Raw genomic sequence first — 20,520 nt, 5'->3', positions numbered from 1 at the left:
CTTTCTGTCTGTGTGCTTCGGATGTGTGCACTCAGAAAACCGTATTATCAAAAGTTTAAACTCATATGGTTTAAACCGCATGATTTCAGCGCGATAAACATTATAATCAGAACCAAAACAGATGTTTTTTAGCAGGTACGAGCTGTAATGGCGCAGCTCTATTCTGGAAAAGGGGGTGGGGAGCAGCAGCTCATTTGCATTTAAAGAGACAGGCCCGAAAAACAGCGTGTTTCTGCTTCCACTCAAAATAGGCATTTTCAAAATGATATAATAAATGATCTGTGGAGTATTTTAAGCATTCTGGGGACACCAGAGACTTATATTACATATTGTAAAAAGGGGCATAATATGTCTCCTTTAAAGGTCTCATACCCTGTGCTGTTAACTACAGACTGATACAGTATATTTTAATTTGATTTACATTTTAAAATATTGAATAAATTGTTTTCTGAAGTTTTAATAATTCATTTAATTTCCACAGTTTTTGATGATAAATTTGAATTAAAACATAGAACACAGAATCTGGAAAAACTAAAGCAGCAAATAAAATGGAATTTTTATTTTATGATAATCAAAAATAATGGTTTGATTAAACCACTAAAATGGAATCCAGAAAAATTTAAACCGAAAACACAGAATTTGGAAAAATCAAGAGAGGGCCCTACATTTTCCACCGTGCAAAGATGCTGCTAAATAATGTATGCTAATTATCAGAAGCACTAATTACAGTTAAATAATTCCTGCATGATAAGATAAAAAATGTCTAAAATAAAGTTCATTTGCCAGACTGATAAGCATAAGCTTTCATAATTGATGTTGCTGATAGATTGACTGTCTATGGCATTTTACATAGTTCAGCCTGTTTCTCTCTCGAAATGCGGTTTCACAACATTAGTACTGAGGATTTTATCAGCATACATGAGTGGATTTGTCATGAATATATAATAGTGATGAAATAAAGCTGTTTTAAATTAAATTCTTGGAGTTCTTGGCGTGTCTGCTAACATTTATCAGGCAGCGCCTTGAGTGTGCATTAAAGAGATATCAAAGATGGGAATCTCTATACCAGAAGCCTCCGCTGTCAGTTGCATTCATGTTTTATCAGTATAGTTCTTTAATAAGATTTGGATTTAGAAGAAGCTGAGACGATGGATATATTTCTCAGGGTGGGCTTATTTTAGAAAGTCAATTTTGATACAAGTGTATACAATATTGTGTTATTGCTATTGAAATGTTATTTCCTCTGTTATTGCCCAGGAAATAAGATACAGTTCAGTAAACACATTGACCTTGTGTGGCACGTTGTCAACGTATTTGGACTGGAGTAGGTTGTCCTGCCATTAAATAGCCCATTATAGTCTTCTCAACAAAATGTAAAGGAATAGTTCTTTCCATGTTTTGCAACACCACAAGGTGTTCTAGAGGAAAAAATAGGAATTCTAGATATAGATAAAAGTTGCTAGAATACTCACCTCACACACTGTTTTCTATTGTAGGTATTTTATTTGTCACCTGAACTGCACGCATCACTTACATCAGCGAGGGTCAGAAAATCTTTCTAACAGTTTGACTTCAAATTTTGTATTGCGATGCATTTGCTAACAATCTTGCCAGTGCCCATTTTTTACTTATTTTGCTTGGCGAGTGTTTATTTTGGACACACAACTTAAAACACAGATTCAATTAATTTATTCATTAATTCATCATAATAATCATGTTTCTGAATTGATGTCTGAGAACATGACACTGAGTGGTCCTTGTCTAATGCTACTTTAGTTCTGTGTCAATGAAATGCAGCATCAGAGCAGTCTTAAACTTTGAAATTGTCATGACAGGATATGCATTATTAAATAAAATTATATAATGTATTCTTTTTTGTTTTATCATTTATATTTGCATTAGTTTCATGGTTCTATATTCTTAATTTTGTATCTAAAATAAAGATTAATTTCTTCTTATTTCTGAGATTGTACACATTTATTATTGAGCATTATTTCATTAACTGCATTTGATCAGAAATACATTAAATAGTAATATTGTTGTGAAATAATATTACAATTTTAAACAACTTTTTTTTCTGTTAATATGTTTTCAAATGTAATTATTCCTGTGATGCAAAGCTGAAACTGTTTGAGCCCAAAGTTTAAAATGGTATTGTAATTTCTGTGTAAATGCATGTTAGCCTTCTCTATGCAGCACTGAACACTTTTTTTAATGTACCTTTAGTGGTATACAGTATATGTGGTTTAAAAATAGAAGGCAAAATTCGGTTTCTAGTTTAATCTATCTGCAGCTTCTCCCATTGAACTGCCAGCTTACCCTTACATTTTTCAAATACTTTAGTTACTTTAGTCTCTTCCTTCCCGTTTCCTTATCCTGTATCCATTATCTGATTGTGCCTCTAATGGGTGCTCTTAGTGGAGTCAAAGCACCAAATCCAATCTATCACAGTAAAGTCTAAGCGCTAAGCCCTATGTCTAGCTATTGGTCTGTTGTCTGGAATAGGTGATTAACTGAAAAATGTTGGATGCCCTCTGCTCAAATAAACGACATCATATTAAATATTTAATAGGACTAAAATTAGATGCCCACCACTCTATCCATTAGGAACAGAGTTTCAGCATTTGAGACAGAATATAGAAAGGAAAAGATTGCTTGCTGTTCACTGGAATGATGATCTGTTTTTCTTAAATCTCTGTTTAGGCTTCAAACTACACTACTGTTAAAAAGTTTGGGGTCAGTAAGTTTTTGTTTGTTTGTTTGTTTTTTGTTTTTAAAGAAATTAATACTTCTTCCACAAGGATTCAATTCATCAAAAGACTTCAAATAAATGCTGTTCTTTTTATCTTTCTATTCATCAAAGAGTCTTGAAAAAAAGTGTATCATGGTTTCCACAAAAAAAAAAAAAAAAATTAAGCAGAACAACTGTTTCCAACATGGATGACAATAGTAAATGTTTCTTGAGCATCAAATCAGCATATTAGAATGATTTCTGAAGGATCATGTGACACTGAAGACTGGAGTAATGGCTGCTGAAAATTCAGCTTTGTCATCGCAGGAATAAATTATATTTTAAAATATATTAACCAGAAAACAGTTCATTGTATTGCGCTAATATTACTTACTTTACTTTATATTCGATCAAATTAATGCAGCCTTGATGAGCATAAAAGGCTTCTTTCAGAAACATGAAAAACTCTGTTGTACAGTATTTCCTAGAGAAAATACCATTTAAAAAGAAATCCAAGTTTTACCAGTTTTTCCACCTAAATTTGCTGCTTTAGCAAAGCAAATCTTAGTGGATGTTCTATTCCCACTGGTCTTGATGCAGTAGGAGCTGATGGGTTATATATGTTAGCGTCTGCCTCTCAGCATTGGCTCTAGTAGGGACGACTGGCTATCTCTCCGCTAGCACTCCCTATGAGTACAAGTGTTTTCCATCCAGCGGTTTCGTCTGCACTCAATAATCATGGTTTGTTTTATGGGCATAGCCCAAAACCATAATTCAGTATTTACTCAAAAGCATTAGATAAAGCCTTATGAGTGCCATTAATTTTGATCCTCCTCGCTTTTAAACAGAGACAGATCGGTGTCTTAGGGAAAATTAGCATTTAAATGACTTGTGACCTGCAGTCTCCAGTCAACTCGCTGCGAAAACTTCTCAGCCATGAGAAATCCTGCTCTCTCCTTTATTTGATCTGTAGCTCAGAGTTATTTTCTGTGTGTGGATGTGTGGGTGTGGGTAAATTCATCCATTTATCTACACAGGTAGATTTTCTTGTGTTTTTTTTCTCTTGTGTCTCAGGGGAATCTCAGGTCAGCAGGGCAGATGAAGTTGTGCTGATGTTTTTATTGCAGTCTCATATCTGAGTTTAGGTTCTGTGATGCTATTACTGGGATATTTTAAACCGTTTTCTGCCCTAGATTTAATAAACCTGCCTCAAAAGAAGTAAAATCTAAATAATCTACCTTTTTAATACCTTTTTTATTGCTTGCATGAAGGAGCTTCAAAAAGCTTGAGGATATTACCATTCATGAAATATAGATGTGAAAATAAAACACTGTTATGTGCTGCTGTGGATGATGTGGAAATTTCTGTGTCTCATATGACAGATGACGACAAATTGAGTCTATTCTTACCATAAAAGAAATCCTTTTTAATCTTTAAATCTAAGACTGAGATAGTTTAGGTTCTCTATTGGCATCTGTGGTTCTACAAAAAACCTTTAAAATCCATGAAACCTTTATACCACACAAAAGGTTCTTTATAGTGAAAAAAGGTTTTTAAAATTTTCTTCACACTGTGAAAAAAAATATTATTTTAAAACTGTTCACTGAAAGGTTTATTTGGCAACCAAAAATTGTTCCGTCTGTCATCACTGCAAGAACCCCCGTTTGGACCCTTTATTTTAAAGACTGTACTCCTAATGCAATAATTTTCAATGGTTCCATAATGACCTTCTGGGTTAGTCTCCTATTGAATGATTAGATCTCTTGGCAGAGGTTTCAATTAGCGCAGTTGGCATCCCACAGCTTGCAAATCAATCCAGTAAGCCCAGGCAGGCATCACTGGCTTCCTCAGTCTCCGTCTGCTTTCAAATGGCTTCTATTTTAATGTTTCTCTTCTCTTTGTTCTCTTACAGTGGGGAAGACTTCCCTGATCACACGCTTCATGTATGACAGCTTTGACAACACATATCAGGTAGGCAGCTGGCGGGCCGCTTGACGTCCTTGTCATTCTGTCACTCTCCTTATTGTGAAGCATCCTTCAGAAAACATAATGGGCTGAGTTCAGTCTTTCATTTGTGAAGACAATTCTTCCAAATTCATTATAAATGTTCAACATGATTGTGTGGTTATTGAATCACAAACACATTTGCAAAATTTGATTATTCATCCTATATTCACCTCCAAACTCATCTGAATCAGCAACAGCAAAGATGAATATACATATATGGTCAGTTTCATTATCACACTGCATATGATACTGTGTAGCGAAACTCTTGGTAAATGGGAATCCAGATTTTCAGTGAAAGCACACTGCAGGTTGTTACAGACTGTTGTTGAATTGTTGAATAATGTGGGGGTGGAAAGCATGCTGTTTGAAACATCTCAAGGGAAGTGTTGTCTATATGAGCTTCATATTTTTTAATTAAACCTGTGAGAGAGCTGGTATATGGTAAAAGAATCCACCTCATGTGAGATGTGTTTTGTCCCCCAAGATGATTTTAAAGTCATCATGAAAATTCAGAATTCGTTCATGTACTGTATATGTAATGTTTCATCACAATGTTACAACTCAATCTTCCAGTGAAAACAACCAACGTATGCCACCATTCTACAATAGACTGCACCTCGCATTCATTTTGAGTATAACATCAACATCTTAAAATCCAACCAACAACTGATGGATAGAACCAAGCCCCCACCCTACTTTTTTTTTTTTTTTGACTCTGCCTGCATTTCTGCAAAACTAGTCAAGTCACCTTTATTTGTATAGCGCTTTATACAATACTGGTTGTGTGAAAGCAGCTTTACAGTGTCAAACAGAAAAATAATGACTCTTTGTTGTTGTCAATAATGCAAGAAGACAACAACACAGAGTCTTTTTTTCCAGCTAAAGTCAGTTCAGTGATGATTCAGTGATGTCATCTTCCAATAGTGTCTGTGCCACTGATCTATAATAGAGAACTGGATTGCTCATGACATCATAAAAGTGAAGCCGCCGCACCGCCATATTGGTATTCCCTAGTATTCCCATACACTCTATAGGAAATCATACGATTTTAAAGGGGTCATATGATGCGATTTCAATTTTTCCTTTCTCTTTGGAGTGTTACAAGCTCTTGGTGCATAAAGAAGATCTGTAAAGTTGCAAAGCAGATAGGCGGGGCATAGAGGAGAAACAATAATGTACATTATGTGGAAAATAATGTGTTTTTTTAACCTTAAACCACATAAACACATTGCATTACACCAAATACACAAAATAATGTTCTTTTTAGCAACATCATATGACCCCTTTAATGAGAAAACATCACCCAACGAGTCAGCGTTTTTACATCTTAAGTATCCTTGTACATTCTTACAACGCAAACCTCCTGAGCATGCAAATGGTTATTTGTTTAATGTCGGGAATTTCCCCTGCGTATTAAAAAGTTACGTGTCCTATACATTACTGTAGCAAATATCAGATGAACATGATGAACATCAGACGGAGAAATCCACAACATATGCAAATGACAACGTGCTCATGAAATCTGAATAAAGATTTATGCTTTGTATGTATTCGCCTTGTACGTTCACGGTTTATGTAATTATGTTGTTTTTTATTCGTACAGTACGGTAACTGCAAATGTTTTTCTAACAATGATTTCGTTAACAGCATTAATTTTTTAGCAGTTAATGATTTAAACGTCGGTTAAATTAATAATTAATTAAACACATTAGGCTACTCCTGGAAACTGTAATGCTAAAATGCCACAGAATTTCCGCAATCTTGAGGAGTCTGAAATAGATATAGCCCCCTCAGGACATAAAATAATACACACATCATAACGTATTCAAAGACATAACACTGACATTCGTATGCTACGGACTTAAAGACATGAAGCATTATTTCCAAGCTGATGCGTGGTAAGCTCTGAATTTCAATACAATAGAGCAATATAGTAACAGGCTTGTATTGTAATATGTATTGTATATCCGAATCAATTTCAGATACTAATACCAGATATATATTCAAGTTTAATATTTCCTGCGTAATTATGTACTCATAACGTATTCAAAGACATAACACTGACATTCGTATGCTACGGACTTAAAGACATGAAGCTTTATTTCCAAGCTGATGCGTGGTAAGCTCTGAATTTCAATACAATAGAGCAATATAGTAACAGGCTTGTATTGTAATATGTATTGTATATCTGAATCAATTTCAGATACTAATATCAGATATATATTCAAGTTTAATATTTCCTGCGTAATTATGTACATAAAGAAATATATTTTGTGTTGGATCAGTCACCTGTGTCAGGCAAGTGTGCAGCTGACACACCCACCTAAACGATTTCAATATAGCGCTTATCCTGCCCGAAAAGACCAGATAACATCTTGATAAAAATTAATTTACATACACTTATCCATACACTTATCTTAAAAACTAATCCCGTGTGACTGATACGCTTCAAATCGGGTGATTTTAAGTCGGTGTTTTGGCTGTCAGTCAATGGTGCTCTCCGCCAGTAGGGAATAGTAAGATGGCCGCTCGAACACTTCCGGTGGCTTCACCGTTGAATGGAAGTTTAGAACGCGATGAGCGATCCAGTCATTTATATAGATCAGTGGTCTGTGCAATCAGTCAAGTGTCCCCAACTAATCAAGCCAAAGGCGACAGTGGCAAGGAACCAAAACTCGGTGACACAAATGGAGAAAAAACCTTGGGAGAAACCAGGCTCAGTCGGGGGGCCAGTTCTCCTCTGGCCAGATGACACCAGCATGGCGTGGTTTAATTCCAGGCTGCAACACAGGTGCAGAGGACTTGTCTGTTTCCCGTGGTCTTGTGCCGATGGTCATCGAGGTGATGAGGTCTTCACAGGGGATCTGTCTCTGGGGAGCATCTAGTTGACAAAACTACATACATACATTTCACTGCAGTTTCCAGGTGAAATAGACTTGTCTAGTAATAGATTAGTGGCAGTAAAACACCAACAAGCGCCTTTTGTGGACGTGTCATCTAAAAAGTGCTGCAAAATCTACCCGTAGTGTTCTGTCCGCAAGGTTATGCAGAAATGTTGCCACAGTAACATATTTCCAATGAGCCTGTGTTGGAAATGTTGCTTCTTATGTTTCATCATGACTTTAAAGAAAAGTCAAGTAAGTCACCTTTATTTATATAGCGCTTTAAACAGTACAGATTGTGTCAAAGCAGCTTTACAGTGTTAAACAGGAAAATAGTGTGTCAATAATGCAAAAATTCAAGTCTGCTGTAGAGCAGCTCTAAAAAGAGGACAATAGTAAACAGTCAAATTTTCAGTCAGTTCATTGTTGATTCAGTGATATCATCGTCCAGCTCATTTCAGTTCTCTTCAAATAGTGTCTATGGAATCAAGTCGCCAAAATATTGCCAAAAATTAAAGGCACAATATGTAAGTTTTCGCCGCTAGAGGGCGCGTATTCAAAAAAAAAAGGGGAAAAAATGTAAGTACACAAGTCAGCAAAATATATAACACTGTTCTAGTGGTTTTTGGATATTTTAATAAAAAAATCATACATATTGTGCCTTTAAGTGTCCCCAAATAAGCAAGCCAAAGTCAACAGCGCCAAGGAATCCAAACTCCATCTGTGACATAATGGAGAAAAAAAAACAACAGTTCTCCTCTGGCCAAACACATAAAAACAGCTCTTAATGTAATCTTTTCTATCTTTGTGGTGTGATTCTCCTTCTGACTTCTCAGATCATTATCACATCAATTCATTTGGTATTATCACTTTTCCCAATTCTCCTGTCATTACTGTCACACCAAGCTTTTTAGAGGACAATTCACTTTTTTCACAAAGTAGTCAAAAGTGTCCATGATGAAAAATCAGCCATGTGTATTTGTCTGTGTTCTGTCAAAATGCTATGTCATTTGTATTAGACTTGAATTTTTCCATTCCACTTATCTGCATGGTTTATAACCCATAAAACCTGAAGGACAGTGAAATGATGTGAATGGAAAGTGTTTTTTTTTTTTCAGGCTGAAATGCTCTGTAGGCATGTGTCTATTTAGATGTCTTTGTGTTTGAGCTGAGTCACAGCTTTAGTGCACTACAGGTTCTAACTGTCACAATAGTCCAGCTGTCTGATACATATTATGCATGATGACGGCTCTCTGGAGTCTCTCTGGCCTTGATCTTGCCTTTCTCTCTTTATATCCTCTCCATTCTGCTGCACTAACACTGTGTTCACAAATTATTCTTAAAACTTCAGTATTTTTTCTTAAAATGGCAGTTAAACTTTAGTAGCACTTTGAGTACATTTCTATGCCAAATGGTAACCTCATCAGCAACAAATAAGGATTAATGTTATGCATTCTCTCTGTTGTTAATATCTTGTTATATAAATGTACAGTGCAAATGATTAAAAATGGACCCTTACAGTTGTCCTCCACACTGACAGTGTACCAATAGTAGCTTAATAAAATGCCAGAATATAGAGTTAAGCTCTAACCAGCCCCCTGATCTGTACTCTCACAATGTGTGTAACGATTATGTTTGTGTCATAAACCAAACTAAGCATGCTGTAGAGCTACAGTGTCAAGCTGTAATAAGATTACATGTGTGCTTTGTGAACAGACTGTGTTGTGCTTTCTGATGGTAGATTATGGAATCTCAAATCCAGAGCGTTGTTTTGCACCATGCATTTATTCTTACTAAAATGCTTTGTGTTCTATTAATATGTAAACAAATATAAATAATAATGTAATAAAAAAATAGTGTAATATCGTAATCATTCATTGACTTGAATACATGATTGCATGAAATCTCTTAAATTGTCAGATAATTTGATCATTTTATGGCAACTCAAGGTTTGTTCATGTCATATGGTGCAACTCCCCCCAAAAACTTAATGATAGGCTATATGAATTAAGAATTCATAAGATCTTAAATATATATATATATTTCATCATTTTTTTTTAAATTGATTATGGTGTGTACACTTACATGTACTCAAGATTTAAAGAGAAAATATTATTTTAACTTGATGGTTATATACACCAAATGTCAGTTTAATGTTTACCACATGGTAAAAGTTCTTTAAAACCATATAAAAACAGCATCAATACAAAGAGTGCTAATGGCATTTTTAAGAATTTGGCACGTGTTTTTAAATTAGATGCCTGAGATATATATGTCTGCATTTTAAATATATTATATAGCTATATATTATTATGTTTATTTTATATGTGTGTGTACTTTTGGTCATGTAGTGTATCTTTAAAAAGCCTCTTCAGAAAGTAAACCTTTACTTTTAGTTGTGTCATCACTGGGACAGCAGAAAGTACTTTATGAGAAATGTCACTTATCATTATTTTTTGTCAAATTCCTTCCTCGAATGCTTATTTTTACATGAGGGATCACAGGCTCTTAATGAAGCTGAGATTCCAGAATCTCGTTTCAAACCGCCATTAATGACTGTGGCCATGCAGTCATATTTATTGCTTGAGGAGGTTCATTGATAGCAATTGAATTTGACTTAAACCAAACAGTTTCTTGTGTCATCTGCATATGAATAAAATATACTGCCTCATCAGTGTCACCTTTGAGAAGTAAAAGGCATCGTAATGAGCTGTTACTCTCTACAGTTACGCTGGAGAGTGGAAGGGATACCAGCTCTTTTCTAATTTACATATTCTTGAATAAGCTCAAATCAAGCTGCTTCTCAACATTGAGGTTGACCTTAAGATGTCTAGCAGTGGTCTTTCATGATAGCATATGCCAGAAGAGCAGTGAGCATCACCCCAACTCCTATCATCTGTCAGTCTTCTGCTCTATGCAAAATGAGAGAGGCACATCTGCATATTTATGACTTTCCATCTGATGTAGATTAATCGCTGTCTGAGTCTGTATTACATCAACATTTAGAGAGAAATGTGAGTAGAAAATGACCATTTAGAACAAAAGCTCCTGTATTTCCCTAACTACACCACAGCTACCAGACACGTACTCCACTGTTTAGGAAATGAAATGTCATTATTTTAAAATTGGTGCTTCCAATATATGTTGGTGATATATAAAACCATCAAAGAATCATAACAAAATAACCCAGAGGAAAATTGTATTGTTCAGAGGTTGCTCTGTCATGAATCAGGATGCGTTTTCAGTTATATTCAACTTGTTTCTCTTAAAATTCCTTCGTACCAAAATAAACAATTGTTGCGTTATTCATTTAGCCATTCACATTTATTTTAATGGCAGTTGCTTGGCTGGCACATATAGCTTTTGAAGTAAAGCAACCTGGAAGCTGCCATCTTCGATTCATGGGAACTGATGCTTCTTCCATGTACATCTGTAAGTACCTCAAACCACATTCATCCACGGAGAGGAGCAGAGCTGAAGCACAAGCAAATCATTGTTCGTCTACAAGACACATGCAGTTTTATTTTTTAACTGCTCAACGGTCAAAAGTTACATAAAATACATGATTACTTGTGAATGACTGTGAATTGAGAAACATGCTGTAGTTACAGGATAAGCAGCCAAACCTTGAACCTTTGGTGTTGATGTAGATTGCTGTGAATGTACGAGTTTATGTATGTTTTTACTGTGTTAATTAGAAGCAATTCTTTATTCTATGAGCCCTCCGTTGTTTAATCGAGTGATGCACAGTGCAGCAGGACGTTTCAGGTCTTTTCTTTTTAGTGGGGCTCTTGAGACCTTCACACTTCATTAGAAAGGGCTGAACAGTCAGCTGTATTAAACACACGCTACATGTTTCACTGGGGCTTTAAGTCATCCAGAAAATGCCGGAATGACACTTTCTGCCCTGGTTCTAGCATAGTTTTTCCATTTTAAGTGGGCCAAGGGAATAAGGAACATCATCAAACTTTCCAACTTTATCGTCTAGTCGATTTGAGTACAGATAGAGTGGGGGTTAGAAACAGAGCAATGAATTTAGAAGAGTATTAAGCAAATGAAAAGGAAGAGCAGAGACTGACTGCCTGTCAGATGTTCAGCTTGAATTGCTGAGCTTGTGGTTGTTTTGCTGTGATGGCCGTTTGGTTGCAGATAGAGTGAGATTTGGACATGCTACTAGAGGTCCAATGGGAGAGCTGTGCTGCGCCGCCTGACTGAGCTGCCACTCAACACAGGGCACTGGAGTGTGACTGTTTTCTGCTCTGCTCAACCAGTGAAGACACTGAAGCTCTGGTTCAAAAACTAGTGAGCTGCCTCTGTAGACAGCATCATAGACAGCACACTCTTGACATGAAGTCTACTCCAAAAAGTAAGCAACTATCTCTTAATATATCTTGTTTTGTCCAAATTCTATGGCAGCATTACATGTGTCTTTTATAGAGAATGCAGTCTCATAATGCATTTTGACAAGGTTGTATGAAAAAAAAATGTTGATCATAATAATTTCGCACTGGAACATATTGATCAAAATTATTTAAAAAAAAAAATTTCACCTTAGGGAAGCGCTATATTTAATTTTTGGCAGGAATGAAAATGAGGCTGTGAGGAATAGAAGTACAGTGCGTTCAGTGGATTGTTCTGTTGTTTAACAACATACTGATTGTTCAGCTGATAATGTCTTTCTGAAAAAAAAGTAGACAAAAACTTTCAGTAGACAAATTCCATGAAAGTTTTGAAAGTTGTGAAAATTACATGATCTAGGACCTTTATTTAGTGCATGCCATTGTAAGGACTGTAAGTCTATCCCTCACAACCTTGTTGTCAACTGTGTTAAATTTAATATAAAGTCTAACTTAATTAAGGTTTATGTGTCACATTCAAAATCTGTCATTGAGACTCCATTTCAGTTAGAATGCATTGTAGGCAACAAGGCAGCACACTAGGATTTGGAAAAGGACCAGAGTGAGAAAATTAAAGACGAAACACTCCTGCGGTATTCTTTCCCACCCCCCCTCTCATCACCATATTTTGTCCCAACTATATTTTCAATAATACCATAGACTATATTCACAACAACAACAACAACAACAAAGCTATTTTTGTAAAAAAAAATTCTTTCCATTAAGAGACAATTTATTCAAACAAAACTCTGCTGTGAAGGTTTATCTTTAAATACATATAAAGTTGTCATATAATTGTTGTCATATAAAGTCAGTAATATTAGTCTCACAAACTCAGAATTTTTTTAATGCCTTTAAAAAGGACAATAATACAGTATAAGTTCTTAGTTCATTTTGAGTTGGATATGACTGAAAGTAATTATTTGTAAGTAAGGATTTATTAAGTCAGTCAAACTGATAACTTGTGATTTATTTTGTCTGATTCAATAAAAAGAACCAATTCATAAGAGTTATTCTTTAGTGCAGTGTTTCCCAACCGGGGTGCCGCGGCAACATTTTTAAACATATTTTTAAATTGCTAAAATGTTCAAAAAAGCATCTATTATATAATATGCATTTCTGATGTCGCCAATAATTAGAGATTCACCGAAATTCCAGCTGCCGATAATTAGTTCACCGCTCAGGTTTCACGTTCACGTGGTGTGACGCTCTGCATATCATCCCGCTCTATGCGTGTGCGCTCCACTCAGCCGTGAGTGCTCCACTCATATACTATTCATGCTCATCGGCAAACATCGAGCCCACAGGAAACATCTATGTAGTGCAGTATTGTTTCTGTTTGCAATAGCCCTATTGTGCTGTAACATGGTGTGGTATATCATATATTTACCATATATGGGCAACTCTGGTAACGCTCTCAATCATTGATCTGCTAACCGCTATGTTATGCGCACGTGTTCTGATAATAATAGCTTTCTAGGACTAATCATTATTTGGATAATTGGTAAAAAAAGAAAGAAAACTAAATCTCTTAATAGCCCTACTGTTAGACCTACCTGAAAAACTAAAAAGCAATTTATTTCATTTGTAGGCCTATCGTTATTTTTTATTTGGGCTATCATTAGTGATATCTTTATTTGTTCTTACTTTATTACTGACTGCTTACTTGCCATTTTTTATTCAAATCAAAGTTTGAAATCAAGCTATCTCGTGCTACTGCACCAAAATTACCCTACTGTAAAATCAAAAATACACCGAGTGAGCAAAAATTTGTGAGAGAGCTAGTTATAATGGTAATTAAACAATGTTTACATATGAATAAAAGCCTACATTAAAATCTGTCATATAAATTGGTCTCTTCATTAGAAATTAGCCTACTGATTGCCACCATTGATGGACAAAAAAATTTCTTAATATTAAAAATATCTGTATGACAGTATATTCTGCAGTTCTTCCCTGCTGTACCGAATATCTACATTTCAATGTATCATATCAAAGTTAAAAATTCAAGTATTGTGAAAAAAAATAATTTTGTAGGGTGCCACAAATTTGTTAAAATTTCCAATGGGTGCCGCGACTAAAAAAAGGTTGGGAAACACTGCTTTAGTGAATCAGACTACACAGATCAGACTGTATGTTGTGTGCTATCATTGAGGACAACTTAAAAGAAATAATTCTAGCCCTTGAATAGCTGTGCAACTAATCATTTGGCAAATGCTCTTAAATTTACAAACCTTTGCTAGTAAGTAATGTACTAGTAACATAAATCTTAAATTTAGGCCTAAATATTTTTTTAGTATATGAAGTGCATACTGAGATTTACAATATGGTTGACTCGCTTGCTCACAATTTTGCTGTTGCAGGCTATTCAGTAGCATCCGTTCTTGCTGTATTGAAATTGTCTTCAATAAATAGATAAACAAGCCCAAATGCTTCTTCTTACCTGACAATCTATGACTTGGATCACTAAAAACCATCATACACATCTTATCTTTGTCTTGCCAAGAAGATAATTAATGGTTATAGTGCGCCGTTTTATTTCCGCCCCTCACCTAAGTAGCCTTGAGAATCCTGTCACATGTTGAAGGCAATGAATGTAGCTGTATAATGTAAACACGTTAAAGCCTTCCTGATATTGACCAGATGCCCCAACATTAGCCCACTCGATCGCTTAACGCCTCTCAGATTGTTCATCAGGCCGATTGAATGACGTCATCCCTTCAGGTTCCGCATTGAGCTGTTACATTCCAATCAATATGCCTTAATGAAACGCATGTCGTTTGTCTTCAGGGTACAGGGGTATCGATGCCAAATGGGCAACTCAGTCATATAGGCCCAGATTTGATTCTGTAGAATTTGACAAATGTTCATCTACAGGTCAGCTTTCCATTCTTCGTAATATGATTTGGAGGCTCTGACTGTACAATCACAGTCAGGCAGGCACTTTGTATGCAGCCAAGCTCCCAGCATGCTTTGAGTCTGCTCACCTGGGGCATGTTGCATTCCTCAAATTTATGCTTTGATTAAATGCAAATATAAAGATAAACAGATAAACAGGATTTGGCCTGACATTCACTCAAGGTGGTGCTTTGTGAAGCAGATTAGTGTTGCTAATTTCTCTTCTGGTGGAGTTTTAATTGGCATTCGATTCAAATCAAACTCCTGCCACCATCCCTAGGGGCACAGAGACTGGTGTACTATGTCTAAAGGGCATGTGCTGTCTGCTGTGCGATATCAGCTATGATGGCTGCTTTTTCATAAAATGTTCATTATAGTCTATATTTATGCTAGTATTCTCAATAGGCATAATTCAGGTCTCCGACTGTATGACAATATTGTCTGAGCGGTGTATTGGAAGCATAAATAAAGACTTATAATTAGCTGCTTCCTCATTTGGTACCTCAAGCAACAACTTTTGTTTGTGTGCTTGTCACAGTTTTATTTGCCAGTTACACTTTATTTATAGGAATTTTAGTAGCTACAGGAATTCAATTTCCCTTTTTTTATCGGAACACCTTTTTCCTCTGAGGCTTTTGAGGAGGTGTGCAGGAAACCACACTCTGTGTTTTAAAGCTGATGTGTGTGAAGCTTAATAATTAAAATGTTTATGAATAATTCATTCTGCATCTCTTTGTGCGAGCACTCCTGTAGCTGTGCAAGCTTCTATATTTAACATCGGCATCACTTTTTCTCTCTCTTTCTCTCGCCTTCTTTCCTTGAAAAGCTCAACACCTTTGGGTTTTCATCTTGAAACTGTTTAACATGGGAGGTTTCTTTTTTATTTTTGTCACAGAAATCCCTTTTCATATATATGTTTTGAAGCCTGCACTAAGCATAAACCAGAATTGAAACCAGTGTAAAATAAACCAGTGTAATATAAAAAATATTGTCTGAAACGTTAGCTTATATTAAGTTGAAGGTTATTTTTAATTCACAATGAATTATTACCTCTTTCATGTTCCTAAAGTAGATCAAGAGAGAGAGAGAGAGAGAGAGAGAGAAGGGCGACCCACAGCGAAACCTACAACAGAAGAAAGAAACAGAGTGGCAGGGTGAAAGAGCTCACTGCTTCTGTTTAAGACAGCACAGTGGCCTGGCATCGCTACAGAAACGGATGCGTGATCATGATGCTGATGACCAGCTGTGTGCGAGTGGATTGAGGGACAAACTGTTGTTTTTAGTCTCACACATGATCAGTTATACATTCACAAACACATGACTCTGTGTTTTGTATGAAACCATGTCAATTAATAGTCCAGCTACTTTGAATGAGTGAAATAAAATATGCACAACTTAGCAGTTGGTCAAACTGCCTTGAGGGGCTTGTTGCATTGTGAGGTTATAAATGTCCTTAGGAATCTAAATATAATACAATCAATTCAAGCACATCAAGAGTAAAAGGTAACAGATTAATAACACAAATTAATGAATTAATTAATAATTAATAACAAATTATGCAACCACTATAAGTACATTCAACCTTACTCGGATACAAACAGTGCACTCATGATAAACGGTATGTAATATATAGCAATTCTCAACTGCTTGATTGTTATATATTAAAAAAACAAAAAAAACTATGTTATCACTCAGCGGTATATTAAAAGTTGGATATATAGTGAATACTACTTTATCTGCATAATGTAACGCCCCTGTGTCCTTATTTGGTTGTTCCTGTCCTCATTATTAGTTAATTACCTTGATTGTGCTCACCTGTCTGCCCCTCGTTATCCACCCTATATTAGTTCCTGCCTCCTGTAGTCTAGTTTGTCGGTTATTGTGAATGTTACCCCGAGTGTGTGTGTCTCCTCTACCAGAATCTGCCTTGTTGTCGCTCCATTAAATATCCTTATTTGAATCCTTGTCGTCCTCGTTATCCTGCCTGCCTCCACACACCGTGACCGTGACACATACATACAGTATACTCACACAAAGCAATATGTACTAGTATGTAGCAAATCTTGGCTTGGCACTGCATTTTTTATCTAAACTGTATTATCCCCCAGCTCTTTATATAATGTTGGATATATAAGTAATATCTAACTTTATCTGCATTCATACGGTACACTCACGTAAAGCTATATAAAGCCTACTATATAGCATATTTCAACTTGTATCACTGCAAATTGTAAACTATATTATCGCTCAGCTTTAATCTGCTAAATGTGACTAAAAAGTCATGAAGATATTATAAATATTAACATTGTGATACATTTTTGTGAAGCTGCTTTGAAACCATTTGTATTGTGAAAAGCACTAAACAAATAAATTTGACTTGACTAATAAATAATATCTAATCTGAAATAAGTAACACTGAATCTTTGAATGTTTACTAGAAATAGTGCATTAAATAAGCTTCGTTCCAGAGGCTCAGCTCTCCAATGGTGGCTAGTTGTCCTTATTGGATTTTTCATGCAGTAGAAATGTTATACTTATCACAATCAAACTGAATCACACACAAAAAGGCCAGTCCTCTGTACTGCAGACTTCCATGATGTATTCCTCAGATCCCACTGATCTGTGGACCCCTATCGATCCGGGAACTGCCCACAGGAAGCTACAACAGAGAAGACCAGGGGCCACCTGGATTAAAGCACACACAAAACGCCTCCGTAAAATGCATTTGGATTAATAAACAACAAACTTGACATAATAGTGTACATACCATTATGCAAATGTACACTTGGCATAGTTGCCTTTTTTTTTTTTTTGCAACTGCCGGAAATTGAACAGAGGATTTTAAAAATATGCTGTATATTGAATTCAACAGTCACACTCAAAAGGCAATTTTCAGCAATTGCTGGTTTTACAAATGTAATCGACACAATTGACTGCACTCTTATTGCAATAAAAGCACCAGCGGAGAATGAATTTGCTTTCAACGACAGAAGGCACTTTCATTCTATCAGTGTTCAAGTAATCTCACCAATGCAGATGTGAGGTGGCCTGAGCCAATGCATCGGTTTATCTTACAATAATGTTGGCAGCTCATCTGTACATTTAAATTCTATGTGATGACTGGTTGAGAATATCTTGTAAAACTCAAATATTCTAGTAACAGTATTCAGGAAATTGGAGGGTCTGTTGTGGGATTTATTCTGAATTATTTGCTCACTGTTATGTTTTTCCGAGCATGTAGGATTTGTATTCCTTATTTAACAGAATGTTGAGTACCAAAACGACAAAATACCTTATAAATAAGGAGCAAATACCATAACATTTGTCCATGTGACTTGTGCACTGTCTCTCTCTCTCTCTCATATATGTATATATAAATACATGATAAATTAAATTAATAGAAAAAAAAAATGACACGCTAAAAAGTTAAATCAGTCATTTTAAATGCTACAAGTGAATTTAAAGTGTTTTTTAAAGATTAACCTGAAGGGAGCATTAGATGATGACGAAGGTATAAATGTATATTTAAAATAAGGGAAATAAATATGAAAAATTGCTGTAAATATCCAATATTGGCCAATATTCATCTAATATAGTCCAACAGTGATATATAAAAATATTTAATATTGGTAGATAACCAGTATGGTACTGGTTTTTGTGTGAGGAACAGACATAAATTTGACCCGTTATTCACTAAAATTCTTCATCAGAGAATTTGTTTGGAAAATGTGTTTTATTTATATATTTTTTAAAATGTGTTGTTTTATTAATTGATAGTCAGGAGCCACACTCTGCAGTATGTGTAATATATCATAAAGAGAGGCAGGTCCCAGAACAGAGTGATCATGTATAGCAGTTATTACCATCATCAAACTGACAGGCAGAACATAATGGCTGTCTGGTTTAATCTTGACAACATCTTCTGATTCTTGAGACGATATCAAGAACACATTTATATTTGCCATGCACAGAAACAGCCATATTTCCACTCAATTTCAACATCTGATTTTATTTTGTTCTTACATAATGTTTTCCTTCTGTCATAACAGGCGACAATTGGAATCGACTTCCTGTCAAAAACGATGTATTTGGAGGACAGAACGGTAAGCAGTCTAGCATGTTCTAATACAGCAGTAAATCAAATGCACTCCTCTGTTTTCTATTCCATGTCAAAAGAGAAGAGTTTTAATGAAACCATATTGAATCTCCAAAGCTTTTTTATTATACCAGCTGGATTTCTGACAGTTTTAGTATATGGCTGGAAGCTCATGTATCAAGAAAATAGATTGTATCCTCTAGAGATGTCTGGAGTTTATAACCCAGAAATGATTCCATGACCTTCAGCGAAGCAATCTGGTTTTATAAGGTCATATTGATCCAGCTCCTAGCTTGGCTCTGCATGTGTTCATGTAATTGTGTGTATATGTGTGTTTGAGAGGCTGAATAATTTGACTGTTCAGTTGGGGATCTCTGACTTGCAGGTTCGGTTGCAGTTGTGGGACACGGCAGGCCAGGAACGTTTCAGGAGCCTCATTCCGAGCTATATAAGAGACTCCACCGTAGCTGTGGTGGTGTATGACATCACAAGTGAGTGTAACACACACACACTCCAATGATCAAACCTCCTCTGAAATACATTACCGAGAGCCAAAAAATCAAGGCGGTTAACATGATTACAGCTGCCCGATCTGTCAATTTGAGATGTGATCAATGATGATTCCCCTTCTAGGGAACTCAACGCTGCGCCCCCTAGGGGACACATTGGGGAATGCAGTCTGCATGACTGGTGTATGAAGCACGTGTGAAACAACGCCAATCTATTGGCCCACCTGGCCCATGACGTCATAGGCGGGATGCCCGGAAGTATAAAAGGGCACCTGCTGAATACGTCATCCACTTTTTGCTGTCTTCAGGAGCCGTCTGTTTGAAGTGCGTGTGAGAGACCAAGGCAGGTGAGCGGTGTGGAAAGTGTGTGCCTCTGTTCCAGAGGTTTCTGGCACTTGAGGACACGCACAATCTATCTGTCATCTGTTTTTGGTCAGGAGCTTCCGCGTTCAGTGCTTGATGGCTCTGAAAGCGCTCATTGTGAGTGTTATCCAATGAGAAGCTCCATTCGCGTTTGTCCCTCTTCTCGAGAGATGAGTGAAAAGCGTTTGTGTCTCGCATCTCGTCTCGTTCGGGTCCCGCTGTTGCCGAGGCACGGCGAATACTCAGATCGTGGGATTCGCGGGGTTGAGATGCCCTTTTTGGGTTATCGGATCCTGCGGATAGCGCTCGAGTTGAGCAGCGCCTTAGGGAATGTGTGCCTCTGTGTTTGGATTCTAACACTCGAGGGCATGTTCTGCTTTCGCGTTTGTCTCGGCGAAGAGCACGCGCGTTCAGAGTTATGCTCTCATTGTGATGAGCCACGATGTCTAGGCTCCGCTCGCGTTTGTTCCTATTCCTGAGGGATACGGAACCGAGCGTTTGTGTCTCGCGGCCCGGTTCCGCCGTTGCCGCAGCACAGTTATCTCAACTCGAGGTCATTGCTTTGATCTGCGGCATCTGCACACCCTCTCTATACGGTTGTCAGATGCCACGGATATTGTTGGGTTGTTATGACGAT

The 20,520-nt window shown here is 36.5% G+C and overlaps 1 protein-coding gene across 1 annotated transcript in view; it reads left to right on the top strand.

Annotated features, from left to right (window-relative positions):
• Window positions 1-20,520, top strand: part of LOC107752652 (ras-related protein Rab-6B-like) — a 73,499-nt gene that overhangs the window by 29,577 nt on the left and 23,402 nt on the right. The window contains exons 2-4 of the mRNA XM_016568683.1: window positions 4,644-4,702; window positions 18,965-19,018; window positions 19,397-19,502. Coding sequence (XP_016424169.1) covers window positions 4,644-4,702; window positions 18,965-19,018; window positions 19,397-19,502 — 219 coding nt within the window. The remainder of the gene's footprint in view (window positions 1-4,643; window positions 4,703-18,964; window positions 19,019-19,396; window positions 19,503-20,520) is intronic.

The sequence above is a fragment of the Sinocyclocheilus rhinocerous genome, unplaced genomic scaffold (genome assembly GCF_001515625.1).
Source record: "Sinocyclocheilus rhinocerous isolate Xijiao unplaced genomic scaffold, SAMN03320098_v1.1 scaffold1733, whole genome shotgun sequence".
NCBI classification, from domain to species: Eukaryota; Metazoa; Chordata; class Actinopteri; order Cypriniformes; family Cyprinidae; genus Sinocyclocheilus; species Sinocyclocheilus rhinocerous.
The sequence above is the reverse complement of the archived record's forward strand: the minus strand, read 5'-3'. Positions and strand labels throughout refer to the sequence as shown.